At 46.9% G+C, this 23,947-nt stretch overlaps 1 protein-coding gene across 7 annotated transcripts in view; it reads left to right on the top strand.

Moving 5' to 3' along the window:
* Positions 1-23,947, top strand: part of CRTAC1 (cartilage acidic protein 1) — a 695,955-nt gene that overhangs the window by 469,001 nt on the left and 203,007 nt on the right. For all 7 annotated transcript variants that reach the window (XM_076066243.1, XM_032952553.2, XM_076066244.1 and 4 more), the window contains exon 10: positions 11,523-11,623. In XM_076066243.1, coding sequence (XP_075922358.1) covers positions 11,523-11,623 — 101 coding nt within the window. The remainder of the gene's footprint in view (positions 1-11,522; positions 11,624-23,947) is intronic.

Genomic DNA, 23,947 nt, shown 5'->3' with positions numbered 1-23,947 from the left:
CAGCTTTGCTCGTCAGGGATCTAGCCGGTCCGTATGGTAGTCGGGAAGTGATTGACGCTTTAAACTTTATTTCATACAAAGTTCACGTAAGGTCAGGTCGAATTAAAAAGTCCAAGAGATTTACTGCTGAAATGAGCATTGAGGAGACACTCATTTACCATTTCCAGCCTCGGGCCAGTGGTGTAAATTCCACATTCCTATGGCAAGGGGCGAATATCCATAGGACAAACGACTGCTGACTACCTCAAAAAGCTGTACTTTATTGTATACCGTTATTTCTAAATAAATAAGTAGAAAAACACACGCTATACCTCAATAATGCAACAGGAGATTCCAGCAGTCATTTTGAAGAGGCGCATGCGAAAGAAATGGTGAAGGGGAAACGTCTAGCGTTATGGCCAGAAGAAGCGCTGGTGCTTCTGGCTGTAGCATGTACGTTGTGAATGACAGGCATAATAATAATAATACGCTTCCTCAAGCCTCTCAGAACCTGCAGCTCGCATGCACAGCTTACATGTTGCACAGAAGCGCGACACGCTCATGCAATAACACCCGTGTTTATAAATATGAGGTGGAATGTTATTTGTTAAGCAAATTCCAATATATACTAATTATATTACACTTGGGGAGTGCTTGTGGACTATGTTTACTTTGCTTCTTAGACATATGCGGCATATCCATTTATTTCCCATTTTAATAAACTTGCACAACCTGATTCGCTGCAGAGATATTCTCATTCTCTTCTTCTTTTTTCATCAACATGTACACAGCTAAGCCTGCATTTTGGAACTATTCTCCTCTCAAGTAAAGCACACAATATTAAACAGCAGAGCGTCATGTGGGACATTGAGAGTAGCATGTGAGTCCCAGATCGACATTTGTAACAGCGTAGTTTTTTTTATTCTGTGGCAGGAAAACAATATCTATTTTCAATGGTTCACGCTTAAAAAGAAAAGGAAAAAAAAACCTTTCAGCATTGTCAAGGCTGTATGTGATTGCCCAGCCTCTCTGTGGTGAATGCTAACAGAGGAAATGCATGACAAAATAAGAATACGTTTTTACCCTTTCTGGCAATAAAACATGTGTCAAACACCAAATATATACAGTACCTATTGCATGAAGGAATCAAGTCTGCATTAACCACACATACTTGTGGTGAACATGCAAACACACATGCTTTAACAATATATATCTAGTGAGTCCAACTGAGTCGCAGATGTTATTCTTCAGAGGAAACACATTTATTCGTAACACGTATATACAAAGGGGTAACTGCCCTTTATCAGATACAGCCTGGGGTGTTGACCACCCAGCTAACTACACTATACATAGGATTTACAGCTACGAAGGGTCTGATCCTCAATCGGGTCCCCGGCCACGTGTTGATGCCTCTTCAGACGTAGGACGTTGAACGTAGAGCTTTCAGCTTGTAGAACGAAGCGACCCCGGTCCCTCTCAGGGACCGGGGTCACCCTCGGACCCGCCCACCTTCGCGAGCATTCTAGCTCTCTCTCAATCCCTCTTGAGAGCTCTCTCCGGACACGTGATCACCCCCTAGCCCCCCCACCTGGGGCCTTCTCTGTGGACACTCCAGATAACGTGTCTACGGGGTGAACCAGAGTGCCATGGCCCAGGGCAACCCTGTCCATGGGCTGACACTCTCCCGCTCCTCCTTGTGGGAGCCCGCACTCATAGCGTGGTGCCCGTGCTATCCCAGCGCTCACCAAGCCCCGCTAGGGCTGGTACTACACCCACCTACGGGGTGTACGCGATGACGGTGCATTGTACGCCGTACTGTGCTAGAGCCGGCCTCACACAGCAACCCACACGGTGCTGTCCACGACGTAAGTACATCGCACTCCACGTCCCTCCCGGGCCGGCACCATACAGTGACATCCCCGATATCACTACATCACCCCCCCCCCCCCCTTCATAGCATTCAGTCGTCCCAGCTGTCAACTCCCCCTCCAAACGAACAAATTAGTGAAATGCAAGAGAAAAAAAACCCATCTGTACAAAATTAACACTATCCACAAATGTACAAAACCCGCATGGAGAAGGGTGTAAATCAATGAATCCAAACAAAAGCACACAACAAAGAAAATGCGTAATCCTCGGGATCCTCTCCACCACCACACCTCCCACCTTCACCATGTAATGACGCTTGTGAGCTCAATAGCAGTCAGGATCAGGCAACAACTGCCATGACTCAACGAGCGCGACAAGCAACTGACAGTGTGGGAGCGTGTGTGTAAGGGAATCACGAAAAACGAGTCTTTGAGCGAGTCCGTGATGCCGAGCCCCCAGGGGAGGTGGGCTCGCTCGCCCTGGAGGTCCCGGGGGGAATGTGCAAATGTTCCACTGAACCCGGCTCCTCACGGAGAGCAGTAGGCCGGGTCGACGGGTCCTCCGCGCTCGAAGGCTGCGAAGCCGGCATGCGCGGCCGTTCGGAAGACGTCAGTCATGCAGCACTTGGGGGCGGAACATAATCGCTCTGCCGAGGACCAACCTCAGCAGGCACACACCCCTGCTCGTCGGACACACTTGACACTCGGCCCCTGCGATATGGAGATGAAACGAACTCGCACGGTGCGATAAATGGTTTCAGGCGAGAGGGAAGCACGAACCAACACTGCCGACCCAAGCGGATCTGGACACACTGATCGAACAACCCGAACAACCTCGACCAGCCCCCGCCAGGGCTGGAGTAACTTAAGTGACGTACCCACCGGCACCTGCAGACAGTTGCAACCAGGCCTTGTCCCTAGGTGTCCATTCATACAGAGAAGCACGCACTCCCTTAAGCCATTCGTTGGCCAATTGTCGCGACTCGGAATTAACCCTGGAAGCTTCCCGTGCCTCGGAAAGCTTTTGAAGCGTGAAACGAACGGAGTCAGAAATCTTGGATTTAAACATTTTGGGCGTGGCCTGTAACTGCACATTGATGGGGGGGGGGGGGGGTATTCCCTTCCATACATAAAAAAACGGGGAGTAGCCAGTGGATGTGTGCGGGACCATCCTGTAAGCGGCGAGGGCCGTAGGAATGTGTAAGTTCCAATCGAGTTGTGACTCACTGACCTGGTGGCTCAACATGGAGGTCAGAGTCCTGTGTAGCCATTCGATCATGCCATCCATCTGCGGGTGGTACGGCGACTTGCGCACTTTCGTTCCCAACAAATCGTAGACCTCATGCAACAATTTAGAAGATAAATTCTTGCCCTGATCGGTCAAAAGGCATTCAGGAGTGCCCTTGTCCATAACATAACCATTAAGAAATGCCTCAGTAATAATCACAGCCGATTGATTAGGGAGCGGCCAGGCGACAGGCCATTGTGAAAAATACTCGACCCCCACAAGCAGGTATTTGTTCCCCTGAGCTGGAGTGGGGAACGGACCAAGCATGTCCAGAGCAACAAGTTAATTGATGCGCGACACCTGAATTGACTGCAAGGGGGGGCGGCAGGGTTTCGCCGGCGGCTTCCGCTGAGCACACTGCACACACCCTTTAAACAAATTGTCCACATCCGCAGACATGGCCGGCCAATAGAAATACAGTTTGAGTGTGGCCAGTGTCTTCGGCACACCCAGGTGCAAGAGACACTCATGCACAGCCCAAACAACCTCGCCTCACAGGGGAGTGGGGACGACAATGGTATAACGGCGCAGCCCACAGCCCCAATGCATGAGTAAGCCGCCCCGCAGAACGACCGAGGCGACGCCGCGTCGATCCGCGCCCCTATCGGCTTCCCTCACACGACTCCGCAATTTGAGGAACAAAGCGTCTTCCGCCTGAAGGTGTCCCCATTCCTCGTAATCCAGGCCAATGACCGCATCCCGTGCGACCGGACCGGTGCCTGTCCCGTCTGTCGCCGCATCGGCAGATGCCGCGAGAGGAGGGAGCGAGGTCACATCGGTCGGTTTACAGCGCTCGGAACCCGAAAAACATGCACACCCTCCAGTCCTTGGCAATCGCGACAGGGCATTGGCATTCGTATGGCGAGAGCCCTTGCGGTACGTAACATGGAACGAGAAGTCCTGCAGGATCTCCAACCAGCGTGATAATTGGCCTGACGGCTGGTCCACACGCAGCGCATATCAGAGCGCTGCATGATCGGAGCGCACTTCAAATCGCCTGCCATACAAGTAGGGGTGATATAGCTGCACAAAAACCACAATGGTCAGCAATTCACGGCGCGTAACACAATACCGCTGCTTGGCCAGAGACAGCACCCTACTGCCGTACGTGACAACGCTCTCCACCCCGTTGACAACCTACGACAAGACGGCATCAATTCCCATATTGCTAGCGTCTGTATCAAGGATGAATGGCAATGAAAAATCCGGATAACGCAGGGGAGGGGCATTCACCAATTAATCACGGATGGCACGAAATGCAGCCTCCTCCTCCCCCCAATGAAACTTATGACCCTTAGCCGTTAATGCGTGGAGAGGTTTTGCAATTGATGCGAACCCGGAAATGAAACGGCGATAGTAGGATGCAAAGCTGATGAAACTGTGCACCTCACTCACCGAGATGGGGGTCGGCCAAGTTCGGACACACACAGTTTTCTCCGGGTCGTTCGCAATACCCGATTTGTTAACAATGTGGCCAAGATACCAAACTGATTTCTGGAGGTGACATTTCTGAGGTTTAAATTTATGGTTAGCCGCACGCATTTTGAGGAAGACAGCATGCAGGCGGACTAAATGGTCATCGAAAGTGCGCCTGAAGACGATTACATCGTCGAGATATATCAAACACGAGTCCCACTGGAGACCTGCCAGGACCAGTTCCATCAAACTTTGGAACATGGCTGGTGCGGAATGGAGCCCCATAGGAAGCCAATTAAATTCTAACAATCCCTGAGGCGTACGAAAGGCTGTTTTAGGTTTCGAGGCATTGTCAAGCGGCAACTGCCAGAACCCAAATAGGAGATCGAGGGTAGAAAAGAATCGTGCCCCAGCCAACGCGTCAAGCGAGTCATCCATGCGAGGCAAGGTATACGCATCTGCAACAGAAACCTTATTAAGCTTTTGAAAATCAACGCAAAATCGTAAGCTACCATTGTGCTTCTTCACAAGCACAATCGGAGCTCCCCAGGGACTGGTGGATGGTGAGATGATATCTGCGGCCAACATCTCATCAACCGCAAGCCTGACATGTTTCTTCTCCGCCAGGCTCAGCCGGTAGGGATTCTGCCGGATAGGGGCCGCGTCGCCCGTATCAATGTGGTGACTCAGGAGCAACATGCATCCAATATCAAATTTTCCCTTCCTAAAAATATCCAAAAATTCACGCAAGAGCACCCGCAGCTTCCCTATCTGGTCCACGGACAAAGTGCCACTCTCAGCACAAAATTTGTCTATCCAACCCTCATCCACGTCCCGGGATTGTCGCGTGTAAGACTCAGCGCCCACATTCCCGATGATGCCCCCTTCCGGATGCGCCGGCCATGCATGAGCCAACACAGTACCCTCCTGGATGACCCTGGTGTTCAACCCAGCATTACGAACCTGAATAAAAGGTTCCTGGTTGTTGGAAACTAACGTCTGAGCAGCCACCAATGTCAGTCCGCAACTGACCTTGTTAGAAGGTCTCAAAACAATTCCGTCCTCCATAGCCCCCAAATTGAGCGGCTTCCTCAAGCGGAGGGGTAATAACATTTGTGCGCCGGGAGAGATTATCACTGTTCGGCACGCGAGCGCCTGCACTGTAGTGTTAGCCGTACACAAACGAGTGGGGGAAGGCAAGAATTCCATTAGACGGCCGGATGGCAATTCCAAACATCCACGGTCAATGCAATGGCATCCTTCCAAGGAAATCGGTTCCAAGTAAACATAAAACAGCCATGAACGTGGAGACGAGAATATGTCCCAACAATTTAACATCAGCGATGCGCACTTCGACCGTTATCCGACAAATTATACCTAATTTACCGCCGTTAGCAGCGAAACACGGTGCATCAACAGGGTCTAGAACCCGACACTTAGGGGGCAAAATATTGTAGATTAATGCGGAGATGATAGTTGCCGACGCACCCGTGTCGACTAGCATCCTTCTTTATACACCCTCAATAAACCCAGCACGGAAAATGAACCCGTGGTCGCAGCCACCACTCGATGGGCCAGCTCCGACCACTGATCCAGTTGGAGCGGACGAAACTCACGATCACGCATAGGACCTCCCTGTACCGACGCGCGACCGGGACGCGAACTGAAACACCTAGATGGGCGAGGTGAACCAGGGGTCGAGTGTGGAGTGCGTCGCATCTCGCCTTAGGGTGTAGGGAAGCGTAGGATGGCGGCAATGCTGGGAGGCGCCGTCGTGGTACGCGGCAGCCCGATGACACGTGCCCCGGCAGGCCGCAATTGTAACACGTAACACGGCCGCTTCCGGAATGAGACGACGACCTTGGCCGCCACTGTTCATCCGTTCGTCGCGTGCCACCGTCACGCCGGTCGCCTCCACCCCGAGTCGACGCGCATACCAAAACGGGCTCCACTCCATCAGGTGGCCCCGGCTCTGTGCGGGACGCGGCACACGTCACCTGCGCCCTGTCCCGCTGTAGAAGTTGCTGGGCTTGGATGCACTTAGCGACCTTGAGAGACAAGACGGCATCATCTTCAGCTGGAAGAATGGTGTGGAGGGTTTTTGCCAAGGCCAGTAGTCTCTCGAGGACCAACGCGTCGATACCATCGTGGTCCATTTTCGGGAAGGTGGCTTTCGCTAGCGCCAAAAGCACGCTACGGAAGGTTGAGAGCTGACTCAGTTTCCCCCTTCCGTCGCGTGGCAAACTTGTGGCGCGTATTCGCCAGAGGCTCGTAGATAGATGCCATCTGGTCGAAAGCCTGCGTAAGGGTGGACCTCTCCAGTGACGGGATGGCAAGAAACGCCGCAAGGGCGTCGTCGTCGAGGGCGGCAGGTAATGCCCGCAGCGCCTCTGCCTCCGTCCATCCCGCCAAGTCGGCATTCGTGAGGAACCGCCGCTTGAAGGCCAACCAGTCGCCACTGGTAGCCGCAAACTCTTTAATAAAAGGAAGCCGATGGCGGAGAGCCGGGATGTCCATCGGCGGCGACGGCGCGTCTTCATGTTTGGCGGGCTGAGCGCTCCGGCGACAAAATGACGGCCAAATACGTGGGCTGCTTCGCCAAATTTCTGGCCTGCTGTGAAATGGCGGCAGAGGTGTCGTCCACGAGTGGCATCGCTGCTCCCTCCTTCACCGGCGAGACCGTGGGACTAATTTCCGCGAGGAGCGAAGCCGCAGCATTAAGGAGCTCCATGAGGCGACCGTGCGCCTCCCGGAGGATCACCTCCCCTGACGGCGAAGCATCGCGCGCCCGGATGGCGCTCTGCTCCACTGGCAGCATCTCCCCCGCATCCTCTTGAGCTGTAGGTGGCACAAGGTCCTCTTCCTCGCTGTCCGACGTCCTGGTACGTGGTCTGTGACGCATAGACATAGTCTACCGCTAGCTGTATAGACTGGCGTGTTGGCCACTTCCGACACCAGTTGTAGTGAGTCCAACTGAGTGGCAGACGTTATTCTTCAGAGGCAACACATTTATTCGTAGAACGTATATACAAGGGGTAACTGCCCCTTTACCAGATACAGCCTGGGGTGGTGACCACCCAGCTAACTACACTATGCTACGAAGGGTCGGACCCTCACTCGGGTCCCCGGCTACGTGTTGATGCCTTTTCAGACGTAGGACGTAGAACGTAGAGCTTCCAGCTTGTAGAACAAAGCGACCCCAGTCCGTTATATCCTCCCGGGTCGGGGCCGGCTCCGCCCTCGGCCCCGCCCACCTTCGCAAGCGGTCTAGCTCCCTCTCGATCCTTCTTGGGAGCTCTCCCCGGACACGTGATCACCCCCTAGCCCCCCCACCTGGGGCCTTCTCTGTGGACACTCCAGATAACGTGTCTATGGGGTGAACCAGAGTGTCATGGCCCGGGGCAACCCTGTCCATGGGCTGACACTCTCCTGCTCCTCCTTGTGGGAGCCCGCACTCATAGCGTGGTGCCCGCGTTATCTCAGCGCTCACCAAGCCCCGCTAGGGCTGGTACTGCACCCACCTACGGGGTGTCTGCGATGACGGTGCATCGCACGCCGTGCTATGCTAGAGCCGGCCTCACACAGCAACCCACACGGTGCTGTCTGCGACGTAATTACATCATACGCCACGGCCTTCCCGGGCCGGCACCATACATTGACATCCCTGATGTCACTACATATGCATTGTCTTTGAAACGGCCTACACCAGAGACGGCCTTCTTGATGGCCTAGTCTCACTATCAGTGTCAGACCCGAGAACGCCAAAAGGCGAACAGTACAAAGACAATACACGTATCGGAGCATTTATAGCTGGGGAATGCAGCTCGAGGGAATGCAGCTCACCGTGGCTTGCGCCTGTGGCCTCTCTTTTTGCCGATCCTCTCACAAATTACTCTTACGAGGGAAGTATTTTAGAGATTCTTGACACGTAAAAAAGTTCGCCTAAAATTGTTGGATTTTGCAAAGGGATTGTCATACAGTGCAAATAGTAATGGTAAACAACTGTGTTTGCATTGACATTTTCGGTGTAATTCAGGAAAATCTTTATTATTTCCAAGCCTTAGTGAGTGGTGTACCTTAAATTTAATATGTAAGTAGTTATTCACAAAGGCATTTTTAAAATCAGATTCAGTCTTTTAGCAACACACTAACTAATCTGGCCATCCGATGTAATTGTTGTGATCATTTACCATCCTGAGCTGTTGCCCCAGATACACACACGTCCTCATTTTTCGTACAATTGTGCCACCCAGTAATGAGATATAATATAGGAATTGCAGCAGCAAAAGAACATATACACTGCTTGTCCTTGATCTAAGGAGCGTGTGCTTCATAATGCTTACAGTTGCTTAACAGTACTCTAAAATATAACACCCCCCCCCCCCCTAATGTCTCATATAATGTCTCATATAAATTAATAGGCAAATGGCTCGGCAAGTGTTAGGGAAATGCTGCGCATGCATTAAACAGTGATTAACAGTGGTGCATGCCCCTAGATTTAACAGCGCAATGAGAGGAGCTCATGCTTCATATGTGACTGCTTAATTTTATATATGTATATTATCTTATAAAAATATTTAATTTTAGACCCCCTGATTCATTTTTAAATACGTAGGTTAATTTTTTTAATGGAATGAATGCTGCGTAATTAAATGCAAACCGTGTGTGTCTTGCTAATTTCTAGATGAAGCAAAAAGTAAATAATTTTTGGAGGGACGCAACTAGAAAACACAAATAAGGGGCAATGATTTCAGTTGTCGAAAGCGGTTTGTGATAAGATTGAACATTACATTAGGAAAATAACATTTGATATAGAAAATCAAAGTAACATTGTGCCTCAAGAAGATTTTTTTTTTCAATCAGTGCATTTCTTCTTAGCTGGACAAATGCATCGAATACATGAACTCATGAAAGCATTGAATACAATCTGACATGAAGAGGAACACAGGTTCGAGACCTCTTATTGGCAGTTAGGAAAAGTAAGCTTGGGCAGCCCACATTGTGAGAAGGGATGATGGCCAGAGGATGAAATAATAATGCTTTCAGGGATGGCATAAACAAATTAATTATTACAGCAATTTTAATTGATGGTATGTTCATGTGTGGTATATAATCTAAATTATTGTCACTTGAATATGAGAAATCCTCAGAAATGAGGAAATTTCATTTTGAAAGGGTGCGCATTCAAACTCTTTTGTCCAATAATGATACCATCTTTTTGTGACTTTTATGGCAGAGTAGTTATATAACTGTCTCGCATAATAAAGGCATCCTTGCAATCTAGGACATTGTAAAATGTAATGACACTGACATATAACAATACCTAACTTGGAGGTATAATTTTCTTTCAAATGTAACCAGAATAGTACTTAAACAGGCCCCCATTTTTGATGCGCATGAAATCATAGTTACATGATGGATTTCGCAGAACTCTTGTGTATTTCATCTTCCAATTTCTGCTGAGATTAAATATGGGTACCCTTAATTGGTCGTGTGTCCACAGCATCGTAAACAAGATGCATTCTCCGAACAGGAATGCATCTTATTCTCGACACCTTTAGCAATATTCCTTTTCATGATCCGAAGATGGTAAATGTTTTTTTGTGAATGTCAGTGCCCACATAAATGCTGATTAATGAGGTTACCACTAGTCTATATGGTATGTACAGCCATATCCAGAGAATATCAATTCTAAAACTGACCATCAGAGGAGGACACCAGTTATCTGTCCAGCTGCGTTAGCTGCGGGAGGTTATTTGTTGTCGATTTTTTTCGACATTTTATGGTGGTTGTGGGGAAAGGGTTGTTTTGGTCTTTCAAAAGGCATCCGACCAAATGCCTGTGAAAATATGCAGCTTCAAGGCTGATCAGGGCAAAACTGACAATCGCTCTAAATGCTTCGCCTATCTGGGATCCAGTGCATTACAATCAAGTATGCTTTAGCCGTACCCAAGCTGTCTGGGATTGAGCGCTTAGAGGGAGGATATGGCTCGCTTACTGGAGAATCTGCAAAGATCCCAATATCGCAGTTAACCCCCCTCCTGGTGACAACTGCAGCCACAGAGCTTGGGGACATCAGGGTAGTAAGGTGGAGCTCCGCATGGGGCGCCATGGTGGCGAGATGTTAACTACCTCGCCTGATATACAGGAGGTCGTGGGTTCGATCCTGACCGACGCCTGCATATTGGTCGCATGGATTGTTTATCTGTGTCCTCCGGTTTTCCCTTCACATTTAGAAACGTGCATTTAAACTTTAGAGCATTTGGCTGCGAAAAATGTCCACATGATAAGCCACTTCGTTGAACTATCATTTGTGATAGCCAGGTCACTTCTGCAGTGGGCCTTACCTGGTAAAACAAAACCAAAGTTTAGTTTCAATGCCGGCCATAGCGAGACCGGTCTTTGCAGATGATCACAAGCTTGGTACCGCCAAAGACTCCCACGATGTTCCCTCCCTTGTGAGACTTTGCTAGCCGAGCGCATCCATCCAGCAGACTGTGGTGAGCGCCAGGCAGCTTGCAGGAGTTGAAGTAGATGAAGAGGTGGTGCGTGGTGAAGAGCTTGAGAGAAGAAATGCTTAACACGCAGCGCAACCCATGAAACCGCACTCGTGTTGTTAAATACTTATAATGTGAGAAGAAAACTTCCCCCCCCACCCCCAGTACTTGAACATGCGTGTTTTTGGCAGGTACTGGTACAGCCAAAGATGTTTGCCTCTCTTGTTAAAACATATTTGAGGGGGTCATTAAATGGCAGATGGAATCTACTCTAATTAAATCACGGCACACATTGCAGTGAGATTAACTACAACGCCACGCTGGTAAGCGCTCATATCAACATTAATGGACTTTCATTCATCAGTAAATAAATGCGTTCAAATGGCAATTCATTTTTTTGTAAAATATACCACTGTTGTTGATGATGTTAACAGTGATGATTGCTAAGGTAACAGTTATTTTGCTGTGGGCCAGGTGGAGTGGCGACGGATTTTGATGGAGATGGCACGCTGGAGCTCATCCTGTCTCATGGCGAATCCATGGCCCAGGCCCTGTCCATCTACAAAGTCACTCAGGTGCTTCATTACATTTCCTTTAATACGCTTCTGTTATACCTTAATTCGTGTATGCATGCAGTATGGCAACATATATTTAACAACACGCAAAGGTGCACAGCATTGCTTTTACAGCACCTATTGGGCTTATCCAGACCACCAGCTCAACAAAACTGAATGTGTAACCTATTTTGTCATTGAGACCATCAACTCAGGGAGTTAAGAAAATGTGGTCATCACACATTTTCTGGCCACACATGTTTTTCTCAACTCTTTAAGCCAATGGTCTAAATTACAATTTAGGCCACACTTTCACAAACAGCCACCATACCCGATTACGAATATTAATTCACGGGGTTCAAAGAGCTGTGCTTGAACCATTGCACTGCCAAATCCAGACGTACACACTCGAAAAAATTTAAATGTCCCAGATAGCTTCAACAGACTTTTGGGGCAAGTGCTGTTAGTGAGCATGGATGAATGCCAAGACGGTACACGAGGGGTTGTGTGGTCAGCACCATGGTCGGCCATCTTTGTCTCCCCAGTGCTGATGTTTAAACATCACACTCGGTCCTCATTTAAAGCTGAGTCGATCTAGGGGAGCCTCAGGATTGGTTCAGATAATCGTCACTGGTGTTGGCCATGAGTGGGAATCGAACTCAGGTCACCGGGTTCATAGTACAGCGCACTAACCACTACAATACCGCTCCCCACATTTACACATACACAGACAAAAATACAAAGATCCCCCGTGTAGCCTGTAATAGACTGTTGGAACAAATGCTGTTAGCGAGCACCTCTGAAGGCCGGAGCAGCACACGAAGAGGTGGGTGGCCAGCACCACGCCCGGCCGCCTTTGTTTCCCTAGAGGCAGTGTTTACCCATTGCAACAGGTTCTCATTTGAGGCTGTGTCGACCTCTGGGAGGCCCAGATCTGGGTCAGATAATTATCACGAGGGTTGGCTGTGAGCAGGAATCGAACTCGGGTCGCCAGGTTCGTAGCGCAGCATGCTAACCACTACACGGCTGCTCCCCTAACACACAGACACACATTAACACGTGCATATCTACATTCATACGGGAACGCACACACATTTTTCCTCTGTAAGGAGAGAACATACCTGAAAGTATGGCCACCACGAAGATGGGATTTTGAGATAACTTCAAGTGCTGGGGCAAGATTAATTTGGCATCACAGGGCCGTGTAGGGTGGTGACTTAGTCGGGAGTCTTCATGCAGCTGGAGATAGGCAACGGCTGATGCTCATTAAACCTTGAATAATCTATTACATTTGGGTGATAAGATGTATGTATTTGCTGTTTGGATATGAAACAGCTGACCTTAACTGTCCGCTGAGATGAAAATTGGAGACAATATCTCCTGACGTCCACCAAGTGGAGCAAATTTCCCACAAGTGCTTCGGTGACCTGCACTGTTGCTATAGTCAAGAGAGCCACTGCCTTGGGATACCGTGCGGCATAGTCTGTCACTGTCGTAATATAGCGGCGTTTTTGAATGGTCATTGGTAAAAGGTCTCACAGTGTTTATTGCTACATATCGGAATGATGGGTCATTTATGGGCCCTCCCCCATGGGCCTTTTGCCACTTTCCCCTTTGCAACCATCTCTTGACATGGATCACGTGATTGACAGTATGTCTGGACCTTCCTCATTCACTTCCAGCCAATAAAAATTGGTCAACACTTGATATATGGGTTTCTTTGCTCCCGTAAAACCCTGCCTTAATGCAATCATTTGCTAATGTCATAACCTGACTCTAATTTGTAGAAGAGCCACCAATTGCCTCACTACCCTACTGTCCTTGACTAAAGGTTATTGTCAAATCCAACAGAGCCCAGCATTCCGAGCACCGAGCCTACTGGCGTCCTTCTGACCTGTAGCGAAATATCCATCCATGCGCATTTTCAAAGCGAGCGCATGAAACTGCAGAGCCAACCGAATAAACTCTCCGCAACTTCTCAGAGGAACAATTATTCTTCAGATGTGTTCGCACAAACATCCCAGTGCTCGCATGGGCTTATTCGGCAGCTCCACGAGGTTGCTCCTTTCCGAGCCATATCCCGACGCACGTGTTTGTGTTACGTGTTCTCCAGCGCGACAGAGTCGCAGCGTGGGCAGCGCAACGTGTGCTCCGAACGCCCACACGCACACACACCGCCGCCACCTTGGTGGACAGCAGCGCACTTTGTTGTAAACGGAGTTGCCGCAATCGGGCATGGATTTTGGCCCTGCCTCGACTCCCCCTTTCATGCTGCGCAGGCTTAGCGTTGACGCTTATAACTGTATGCGTATCGCAAGCGCGTTTCACTTATCGTGGAGAATGCATTGATACTCGTCACTTAAATCTTCCTCACGTTCATATTTTATCGAGCACTTAAGCCAATTTCATTACTGCACTCAGTACATAATATGTATAAATTCTTATACATTTCAGATAGGATTGTTAAATCAAAGTGTGTGCAACCCTGCCACGCTACTAAGAGTAATGATTCACATCTCCATTCACATACATTACTGCGGCCTTACATTACTAAATGCACACTTCACTTCAAGTACAAATAAGAAATTATATTCTTATACAATTTAACACGTAGGCTTTCGCAACCAATATCCATAATGGAGGTTTTGGGTTAGATCACGTAAATATAAATATCATTAAACCCGCCACCAATTCTTGAGGTTTTTCACATAAAACATGGCAAAAATTATTATACAGTCCTACTGTATAATGGCTGCAACTTCCAAATGATACCCACTACCGTAACTCTTTTTGTCTTTTGATCGTTATGATTTGCCGCACGTTATAAAAATGAGGCTCGCAACTGGGCGGCTGTGGTGGGTGAGCCGATCAGTGGCTCGCTCCTGCCGCTCAAGCCACAGTTTTCTTTTGCTGTTTGCTAAAACGCCACGCGTCGAGAACTAAACACGACTCCCTATACCTGTCAGCCCGTTTCCTCATTAAAATAATTTCGAACATCACCTGGGGGTGGTCCCCATTGTGCCTCGTTGGCCATGCACTCTATCATCGCATTCATATTTAATATATCATTGCCAGCAAATAATCACTCGGTATAGATCACGAGCTCAAAATCTACACCCCTCGTGATGTTTCGTACGTGCTCTCAAAGTGTTTGCGAATTTTGCACATCGTTTGTGTTCAATGAAGACGGAGGATATTGCAACGCGGCGATGTGCAGTTGTGCCGATTACTGAGATTCTTGCGCGCGGATGGGTTTTTGTTTTATTGATGCCAAACGAATGTGTTGCTGTGAAGGGAACACTTGGACACTCGTATTGTTTATATGCCTGTTTTTGAATTCCACACTCTGGCCTGAAGTAATGTGTGGAGTGTAGAAGGTGATAATCATTTTACATCTCTCATTGTCCATCTTGCAGCGCGTGACTCTTTTTGCTCCGACAGCATCAAAAAGGATACCCTGGCAGACGTAACTGTCATCCAGAAGCCTTAGATGTGCGCCTGGCCTTCATCTTCTCCTCCTCCTCTCCCTCTATCCAGTGTCTTCATTTGCAATTTGCATTATCTTCTTCCCCTCACATCCTCCTGTTTCTGACCTCCTCCTTTACCTCAAAGCAAATTTATATTCTTCCTCATGATGCCATAATGTGCATATGTCTCCCGTCTGTGCACGGTGTCTTGAGATGCACTCGCATTTAAACACTTCACGAATCCAAGCTGCAATGTGGTTTTCTCGCTTTCTCATGGTGTCAATCACCTCACTCCCCAAATAAAGCATTTGTCCTTGTAGCACAAACAAAATATCTCTCCTCTGTTTGTACTCTGTCATACAGGCACGCGGACACTCTGAATCCAAATACCATTGCATCGTTCTCATATGGTATTGTACTGAATAGATCAAAGGTGTTCATGCTTTATTCTATTTGAGTAAATGTAACGCATGTTAAGGCAATGCAACAGGAGTGTTTTTGGTACTGAGCATGGAGCTAACCCGTGCATGTTCTCGTTGGTGGTGTGTATAACGGTACGTTCATTATTCTCGTTTATTACGTTTTCTTTGTATCCTCCTGCTTTACCAGACTGTTGTCGTTATCCCAGCGTTATTCCAGTTGTGCTATCGATCTCACGAGACGCGTTTATAATTATCGAAACTCTCGTGAAGCAGTGCATCACGCGACCTTAGAATGGTCCGCGGAAGGGAATTTCACAGCTCACTTCAAGGGTCCTGTTATCCACACGAGGGGTGCTGCACTACCCCATATGTCCTGCTGGAGACATATTTGCCATTTGGCAATAGAATCAATATTTTTGTCTCGTGCCTGGAAGTTTGCCAAATTGAGTTTTTGTTTTTGATTGCTTTGGGATTTTCTTTTTTTTTACGTGGTCAGGTGAACAGGGTGAGACGATCAACTCGCTGCGCTTGAGACCATAGTTTAATCGGGGGTGGCTGCCTGGATTTGAACTCAGAATGTTAGCAGCGCTGGCCCTGTGCTCTGAACCCGAAATCAATCAGCCACCTCTCCATGTAAAATTTCCTTCAGTTGCTTTCAAGTTATAAGATCAACCCCATCCATAATCACAGCAAAAGCTGCTTGGTGACGTCGCCTGCAAAACTGGCTCTCGCTGCAAGGGCTTACAGCATGTGAGATGTCCAGACACCTCGCAAACACCAACGCTCGGCGCTTTTGCCAATAATCCAGCGCAATGCAGCAGGAGTCGAATGAAGGCGTGTAGCCGCCCATTTACACTTTCCCTTCATTAATTAGCCCATTGCATTGTGGGCTGCCTTCCTTGTGGATAACCAACACGATCATCTCACAGCCAAAACACTCCCTAAAAGGGGGGAGGGGTGCAATTAATTGCGGTGGATGTTAGCAGAAGCAGCTGGTATTGGTGTTTGTGAGGAGTGTGAACGCCTCACATGTTGGACGTCCTTGCAGGGAAAGGCTGTTTTGCAGCTGATCTCTCAGCAAGAATTAAAGATACCATCGTTGGCGATATCCCATTTTACACTGGTGAGGTTTTTTTTTCACGATATCTGTGTGGATGTGCTTTGTTGTAAGCTTGGCACATTCACATCAGTTTGGCCACTTGAGAAAATCAAACCTGCATGGCCTGCAGACAGCTATTACGTGCAATCGGTTGTCTGCTGCAACTAGATGCAAAACATAAAATGTCTTTTCCCATGCCCTTGAGAAGGATTAAGCACTTGCATGACTGCGTACGAGCTCAAACACACAATCAAAATAAAGGACTGCCAATGCTTTAAAAAAATCTCAATATGGGCTTGGATTTGAAAGGGTGAGCAGATGCACAGTTGCCCAAAACACCTGCGTCCCTCCGATTGAACAAACGTATATACAATGAATAAAACAGTGGTGACATTTTGATCTGAATGCACAGAGCTTGGGTGTTGGTGCCCCCTGTAAGGGTACATGTGTGCTTGTGTCTGTGAGAGAGAGAGCCGGGCAGATGGGAAGCTCAGTGGGAAAGAAAATGTAAGCACAATGTAATAGTGGTGTGCTTGGCACCTGTGTAGGTGGGTCTGTTTCAATTCCACACTCTAGCAAGGAACAATTAAAATGTATTCCTCTCCGGTGGCTACAGATGGTTCCCGTGTGAAATACACTTGATGGCTTCTGCTTTACTGCCTATGGACATTAGTTTACTGCACAAGACTACCCTGCGATTGTGATGTTGACAATTTGCAAATAAATTTTAATAGCTGACGAGGTGACTCCATAGAGGAAACGTTATGAAAGCTATAGGAAGGCACACTGGCTGAGAAATGGGAGATGTCAAACAATTCCACCATTCTGTTAAACATACTGAGCCACGCTTTGCAATAGCAATTGCATCATAAATCACGGAACGGTGGAGAGGCGATTGAGACCAGGTGTCTCTTTTGAAACAGACCCGAGTGGAATTACAATGTATAGCCTTGCTACATGGGATGCAGCATGTAACTGTGCAAAGTAACATTAAAAAAACAAATGTGGATAAAATAACAGATGAAACATTGGAATATTTACCACAAATACTCTGGAACATTTAATAAACCTGTTAAAATATTTAAATGCATTCAATTATGACATAATTTGAGTCCTTTAAGTAATCGTTTTACATTTCCGCTGAAGCATCATAACATTTTGAAAAGTTGCTGATGTTCACAGTGCTTGATTAAGGGGTGACAGGGTCCTTGACACTTGACCTTCACCGGGCTCTAAACACTTAACAGCTAATGTTAAGAAGGCTCTAATTGTTCCCATCTCCATATAAAACCTACGCTCCTGCTCAAAGTCCCTACGTGAGTGGGGTAGTGAGCCCAATCTTCTCTCCTTCCCAGAATCGAGGAGGACTGAGTTCAAATTTTGTTCCATCGGCGCAGTGGTGGCGAGATGTTAACTCCCTCGCCTCGTATGCAGGAGGTCGTGGGTTCGATCCCGACCCTCACGCCTGTATATTTGCAGTTTGTATGTTCTCCCCGTGGTTGCATGGATTTTTCTCCGGGTCCTCCGGTTTTTCCCTCCACATTTAGAAATTATAATTTAGAGTATTTAGCTGCTATACATGTCCATATGATAAGCCACTTCGTTGAGCTTTTATTTATGGCCAGGTTTCTTCGGAAAAAGCTATATAGTTCAGTGGACTTTACCTGGAAAAATAAAAAATAGTTTATAAGAGAATAGGTTTTCCCATTTTTTCTGGCAACAAAACAGGTGTTAAGATATTCTTGGTTCTTTCGGTAAAGTCACGTTGAAGGGAAGCAATAAAATAATTAAATATATAAAACAATAAAATTCTCACGACGTTTCGACTGTAACACAAAGAGTCATCATCAGGTGATGATCATCAGGTGATGATGACTGTGTTACAGTCGAAACGTCGTGAGAATTTTATTGTTTTATATATATTTTATTCTTTTATTGTTTCCCTTCAACGTGACTTTACCGAAAGAACCAAGAATATGAATTACTACAGTCACGAAAGCTTTAAATCAGGTGTTAAGATGTTAAAACACCAAACTGAAACCTTTTACAAGGAATCATGTCTGCATTAACCACAATACTTGTGGTCAGAATGCAAACAAAAAAACATACTCTGATAATATATGCATTGTCTTTGAAACGGTGTTAGACCAGAGGACACCAAAAGGCCTTTTGGCGTCCTCTGGTCTAACACCGTTTGAGACTAGGCTCAAAAGAAAGCTGTCTCTGGTGTGGACCAATCAGTTTCAAAGACAATGCATATGTAGTGGAATAACGCGCGCGGGGGGGGGGTGCAAGCGGTGTGCACACATGTGCAAGTTACGGACAGTGAGGTCGCATAAGGACGGACAGGTGCGGAGAGCGAGAGAGCAATGGAAAGGGGACGGCTAATTAAGATGCATAGCGGTGATTGGCTGGCTGCAAATGCAGGCGGCCAATTAAGTTGCATAGCGGTGATTGGCTGGCTGCAAATGCAAGCGCGGAACAGGCGCCAGTTTGACGGGAGAATGAGGCGATAGCGGCGGAAGCCACAGGCGTGAGGCGACGGGAGGTCGCCAGCTTAATGAATGAGGAGTTAATGAGGAGGGGGATATGTACAGGAGAGTGAGAGAGATAACAGGCAAGCAGTGGAGAGGCTAGGAGAGTGAGTGAGAGAGAACAGGCTAGCAGTGGAGAGGCTAGGAGAGTGAGAGAGAAGGCTAGCAGTGGAGAAGCTGAGAGGGAGAGCGGAGCGAGGCGGGCGAGCAGCGCAGGTGGGAAATCATGACGGAGTTGCGGGGCGTCGAACGCGAGGAGTTCTGTTCTAACCACAAGTATTGTGGTTAATACAGACGTGATTCCTTGTGAAAGGTTTTAGTTTTGTGTTTTAACATCTTAAGACCTGTTTTGTTGGCAGAAAAAAGGGGAAAACATATTCTCATATTTTGGTGCTGGCAAAGGAGGCCCCATGATGACATAGTTTGTAGTTTTAGTTTTTTTATGGTTCCTGCCTTTTACCAGGCTCTTGTCAAATAAAAAAGGCTCAAATGGTAAAATCTGTAGACTTGATACTTGCCCAACCAGCACAGAGAGAGGGATGGAATAAATAATACTCGTCACTATTTTCTGGCTTGTACATAAAATTGTGCTGCAGATCACCCAATTCTGGCCACATTCACCTCCCCTTAAGCGCTTCCCAAAGCTTCTGAGTTATAGCATTACATATAATTTGATTTGTCTGACTCCAACATAGTCTTATTTCTGTCTTGTTTCTGTACAAAGCTCGATAATTTCTAATTTTGTCTAACTGCACGATCCCAAATCGAAGTTCTTTTCATTTGGAGAAAGACAAAATCTTATCTTGGAAAAATGTATAACCCTTTTTTGGTATTCAATTACTAAATTGAGATCTACAGGGTGGCCATAAACTCCCTATTTTATTGAACTAATCTATATATAGAGAAGGGAAATCTGTGACTATGTGTGTCTGTTCTAAATGTTTAGCATACTTCCCGACATGCAACAAACTTAAATTTTGGCATGTGGGTAGCTTCCAGACTGCACACAATGCAAAAAGTATTACAATATACTTCTTTAATTGGGGGGGGGGATGATGGATATAATATATTGCACAAGTGAGCGGTGACGTCACATCTGTCATGTCACCCGCATGCGGCAGCATTGCGCAGTGTGCCTGCTGACGTCACGCACCCCCCCATCAACCCTCCATGTAGGCCGTGGATTCATCCAAGACAATAATCCAAGTCCCGGGCGAAGCCGAGTAGTAAAACTTGTGGTATATATATGGTTCTTTACAGGACCCTATGAATATGAATGTACAAGAACGTGTGATCGTCGTAACCCTTTCAATAAGATGGGGGCTTCTTGTCAGTACGCAAACATCGTGTAGAGAGTACCTCAATAATGAAAGTTTTACAAATCACTGGATTGGACACGGCGGCAAGAGGCCATTGGCCGGCTCCATCTCCGGATTTAACGTTCTTTGGATTACTTTCCATTGGGCTTTATCAAGTCAGAGGTATTATCAAACGGAGAGTTACAGATATGCAAAATTTACGAGATCGTGTATAGGGGCGACAGTTACATAAAGAACCCCACAGATGCTGCAAAATGTGTTACGCAATGCAGCAGACAGATTTGAAATGTGCAGAGAAGCTCATGTAGAATAGATGCTTAAGTGCTTTAAATAAATATACCTCTATACTCTTTGGTTCTTTCGGTAAAGTCATGTAGATAGAAAAAATAAATAAAACAAAAAATAACATATCACGACGTTTCGATCGCAACACAAGCGGTCGTCCTCAGGTGGAAAAAAGAATCCAGCAGTGGAACTACTGAACCAGCGAGAGAACTGTTACAACAAGGAAGTTATATACATTGAGGGAAAAAAGTATTTGATCCCCCGCTGATTTTGTACGTTTGCCCACTGACAAAGAAATGATCACTATATAATTTTAATGGTAGGTTTATTTGAACAGTGAGAGACAGAATAACAACAAAACATCCAGAAAAACGCATGTCAAAAATGTTATAAATTGATTTGCATTTTAATGAGGGAAATAAGTATTTGACCCCTCTGCAAAACATGACTTAGTACTTGGTGGCAAAACCCTTATTGGCAATCACAGAGGTCAGACGTTTCTTGTAGTTGGCCACCAGGTTTGCACACATTTCAGGAGGGATTTTGTCCCACTCCTCTTTGCAGATTTTCTCCAAGTCATTAAGGTTTCGAGGCTGACGTTTGGCAACTCGAACCTTCAGCTCCCTCCACAGATTTTCTATGGGATTAAGGTCTGGAGACTGGCTAGGCCTTAATGTGTTTCTTCTTGAGGCACTCCTTTGTTGCCTTGGCCGTGTGTTTTGAGTCATTGTCATGCTGGAATACCCATCCACGACCCATTTTCAATGCCCTGGCTGAGAGAAGGAGGTTCTCACCCAAGATTTGACGGTACATGGCCCCGTCCATCGTCCCTTTGATGCGGTGAAGTTGTCCTGTCCCCTTAGCAGAAAAACACCCCCAAAGCATAATGTTTCCACCTCCATGTTTGACGGTGGGGATGGTATTCTTGGGGTCATAGGCAGCATTCCTCCTCCTCCAAACACGGCAATTTGAGTTGATGCCAAAGAGCTCCATTTTGGTCTCATCTGACCACAACACTTTCACCCAGTTGTCCTCTGAATCATTCAGATGTTCATTGGCAAACTTCAGACGGGCATGTATATGTGCTTTCTTGAGCAGGGGGACCTTGCGGGCGCTGCAGGATTTCAGTCCTTCAACGCGTAGTGTGTTACCAATTGTTTTCTTGGTGACTATGGTCCCAGCTGCCTTGAGATCATTGACAAGATCCTCCCGTGTAGTTCTGGGCTAATTCCTCACCGTTCTCATGATCATTGCAACTCCACAAGGTGAGATCTTGCATGGGGTCCCAGGCCGAGGGAGATTGGCAGTTCTTTTGTGTTTCTTCCATTTGCGAATAATCGCATCAACTGTTGTCACCTTCTCACCAAGCTGCTTGGCAACGATCTTGTAGCCCATTCCAGGCTTGTGTAGGTCTACAATCTTGTCCCTGACATCCTTGGAGAGCTCTTTGGTCTTGGCCATGGTGGAGAGTTTGGAATCTGATTGATTGCTTCTGTGGACAGGTGTCTTTTATACAGGTAACAAGCTGAGATTAGGAGCACTCCCTTTAAGAGTGTGCTCCTAATCTCAGCTCGTTACCTGTATAAAAGACACCTGGGAGCCAGAAAGCTTTCTGATTGAGAGTGGGTCAAATACTTCATTAAAATGCAAATCAACTTATAACATTTTTGACATGCGTTTTTCTGGTATTTTTTGTTGTTATTCTGTCTCTCACTGTTCAAATAAACCTACCAATAAAATTATAGACTGATCATTTCTTTGTCAGTGGGCAAACGTACAAAATCAGCAGGGGATCAAATACTTTTTTCCCTCACTGTATGTGGCGATGGGCAAGCAAAAGGGGTCTGAAGTTGTATCTGTGTTTATATATCTGGATGGCTTCATGAACAAATCTCTGAAGGTAGCCGGTGGGTTTGCAGAGTACCTTCGTCTTGAAATAAATCTATTTCGTGTGAGCCCACAGCGTTAAAACAATGATAAGTAATGGCAGAGGTATTAGTCCTACCGTGTTTCAGATCTGCATTGTGTTCACGAATGCGGTCCGAGACATGTCGTTTTGTTTCCCCAATGTAACTGCTGCTGCAACCACAAGTTAGTTTGTAGACACCAGGGTATTGCATGTCAGGAATCACATCCTTTACAGATGGGATCAAATCACGGATTTTGTGTACTGTGTTGAAACGAACCTGGATCTTGTGTTTGTTTAAGATTTTGAAAATCTTTTTGGTAACCCCTGCTATGTATGGTAAAGTGATGGTTTTGGTTGAATCGTCAGACGGTTGTCTTCCCGTGGCTGGGGAGACAGCTTTGCGGATTGTACAGTCAGAGTATCCATTCATCCTGAGGGCTTGATGTACGTACTCCAACTCACTGGCTAGGTGGTGCTGGTCAGAGATGCAACGGTCCCTATGGTGTAGTCTTTTGATGAGGGAATTATTCTGGGCTGGATGGTGGTGGGAGTCAGGCTTTAGATAGGCATCCGTGTGGGTAGCTTTCCTGTAGACAGTGTCCAGACGAGCTATCAGGTCTCTTCTCGATCAAAACATCCAGGAATGGTAGTTTGCCATCTTTTTCCACTTCCATGGTGAATTTGATGGATGGGTGTATAGAATTGATGTGGTTGAAAAATTGGTTCAGTGCATGCTGGCCATGTGGCCAGATGACGAACGTGTCTCTACGTATCTCTTCCACAAGGAAGGACCTAGCGTGGATGTCTGGATGGCATCCGTCTCAAATTTCTCCATGAAAACATTCGCTACCACTGGTGATAAGGGAGAACCCATAGGGGTACCTTAATTTAGTTTGTAGAATGTTCCATTCCAGATGAATTAAGTGTTGGTAAGGCAGTGCCTCACAAAAGTTAGTACATCAGGATTCAGTCCCTTTTGGACTAAGTCTCCAATGGTTGCTATGGTGTCAGGTACAGGTACCTTGGTGAACAGAGATACTACATCGAAGCTGACAAGCAAATCATCTGGAGACAGTGAAATATCCTTGATTAGAGAAACCATATGAGCTGAATTAAGTACTGCTGAGGTGGTCTTTCCCGTGAATGGAAGCAGGGCCAGTTTGTAGGTAGGTGAGTTGAGCAATCATTGGAAGGACGTTATTAACCAGGTAAAGTCTTAACTGACTGATGTTTCCATCCTACCTGCCTATGTCAGCTGTTATTTCCGACTCTCTGTGGCTCTCTCTCTCTGTGCCTCTCTCTTAGATCTC

This window comes from Petromyzon marinus, chromosome 11 (genome assembly GCF_048934315.1).
Source record: "Petromyzon marinus isolate PM22_M1 ecotype Great Lakes invasive population chromosome 11, UKy_Petmar_22M1.pri1.0, whole genome shotgun sequence".
NCBI classification, from domain to species: domain Eukaryota; kingdom Metazoa; phylum Chordata; class Hyperoartia; order Petromyzontiformes; family Petromyzontidae; genus Petromyzon; species Petromyzon marinus.
This window is presented reverse-complemented; position numbering and strand designations above follow the sequence as displayed.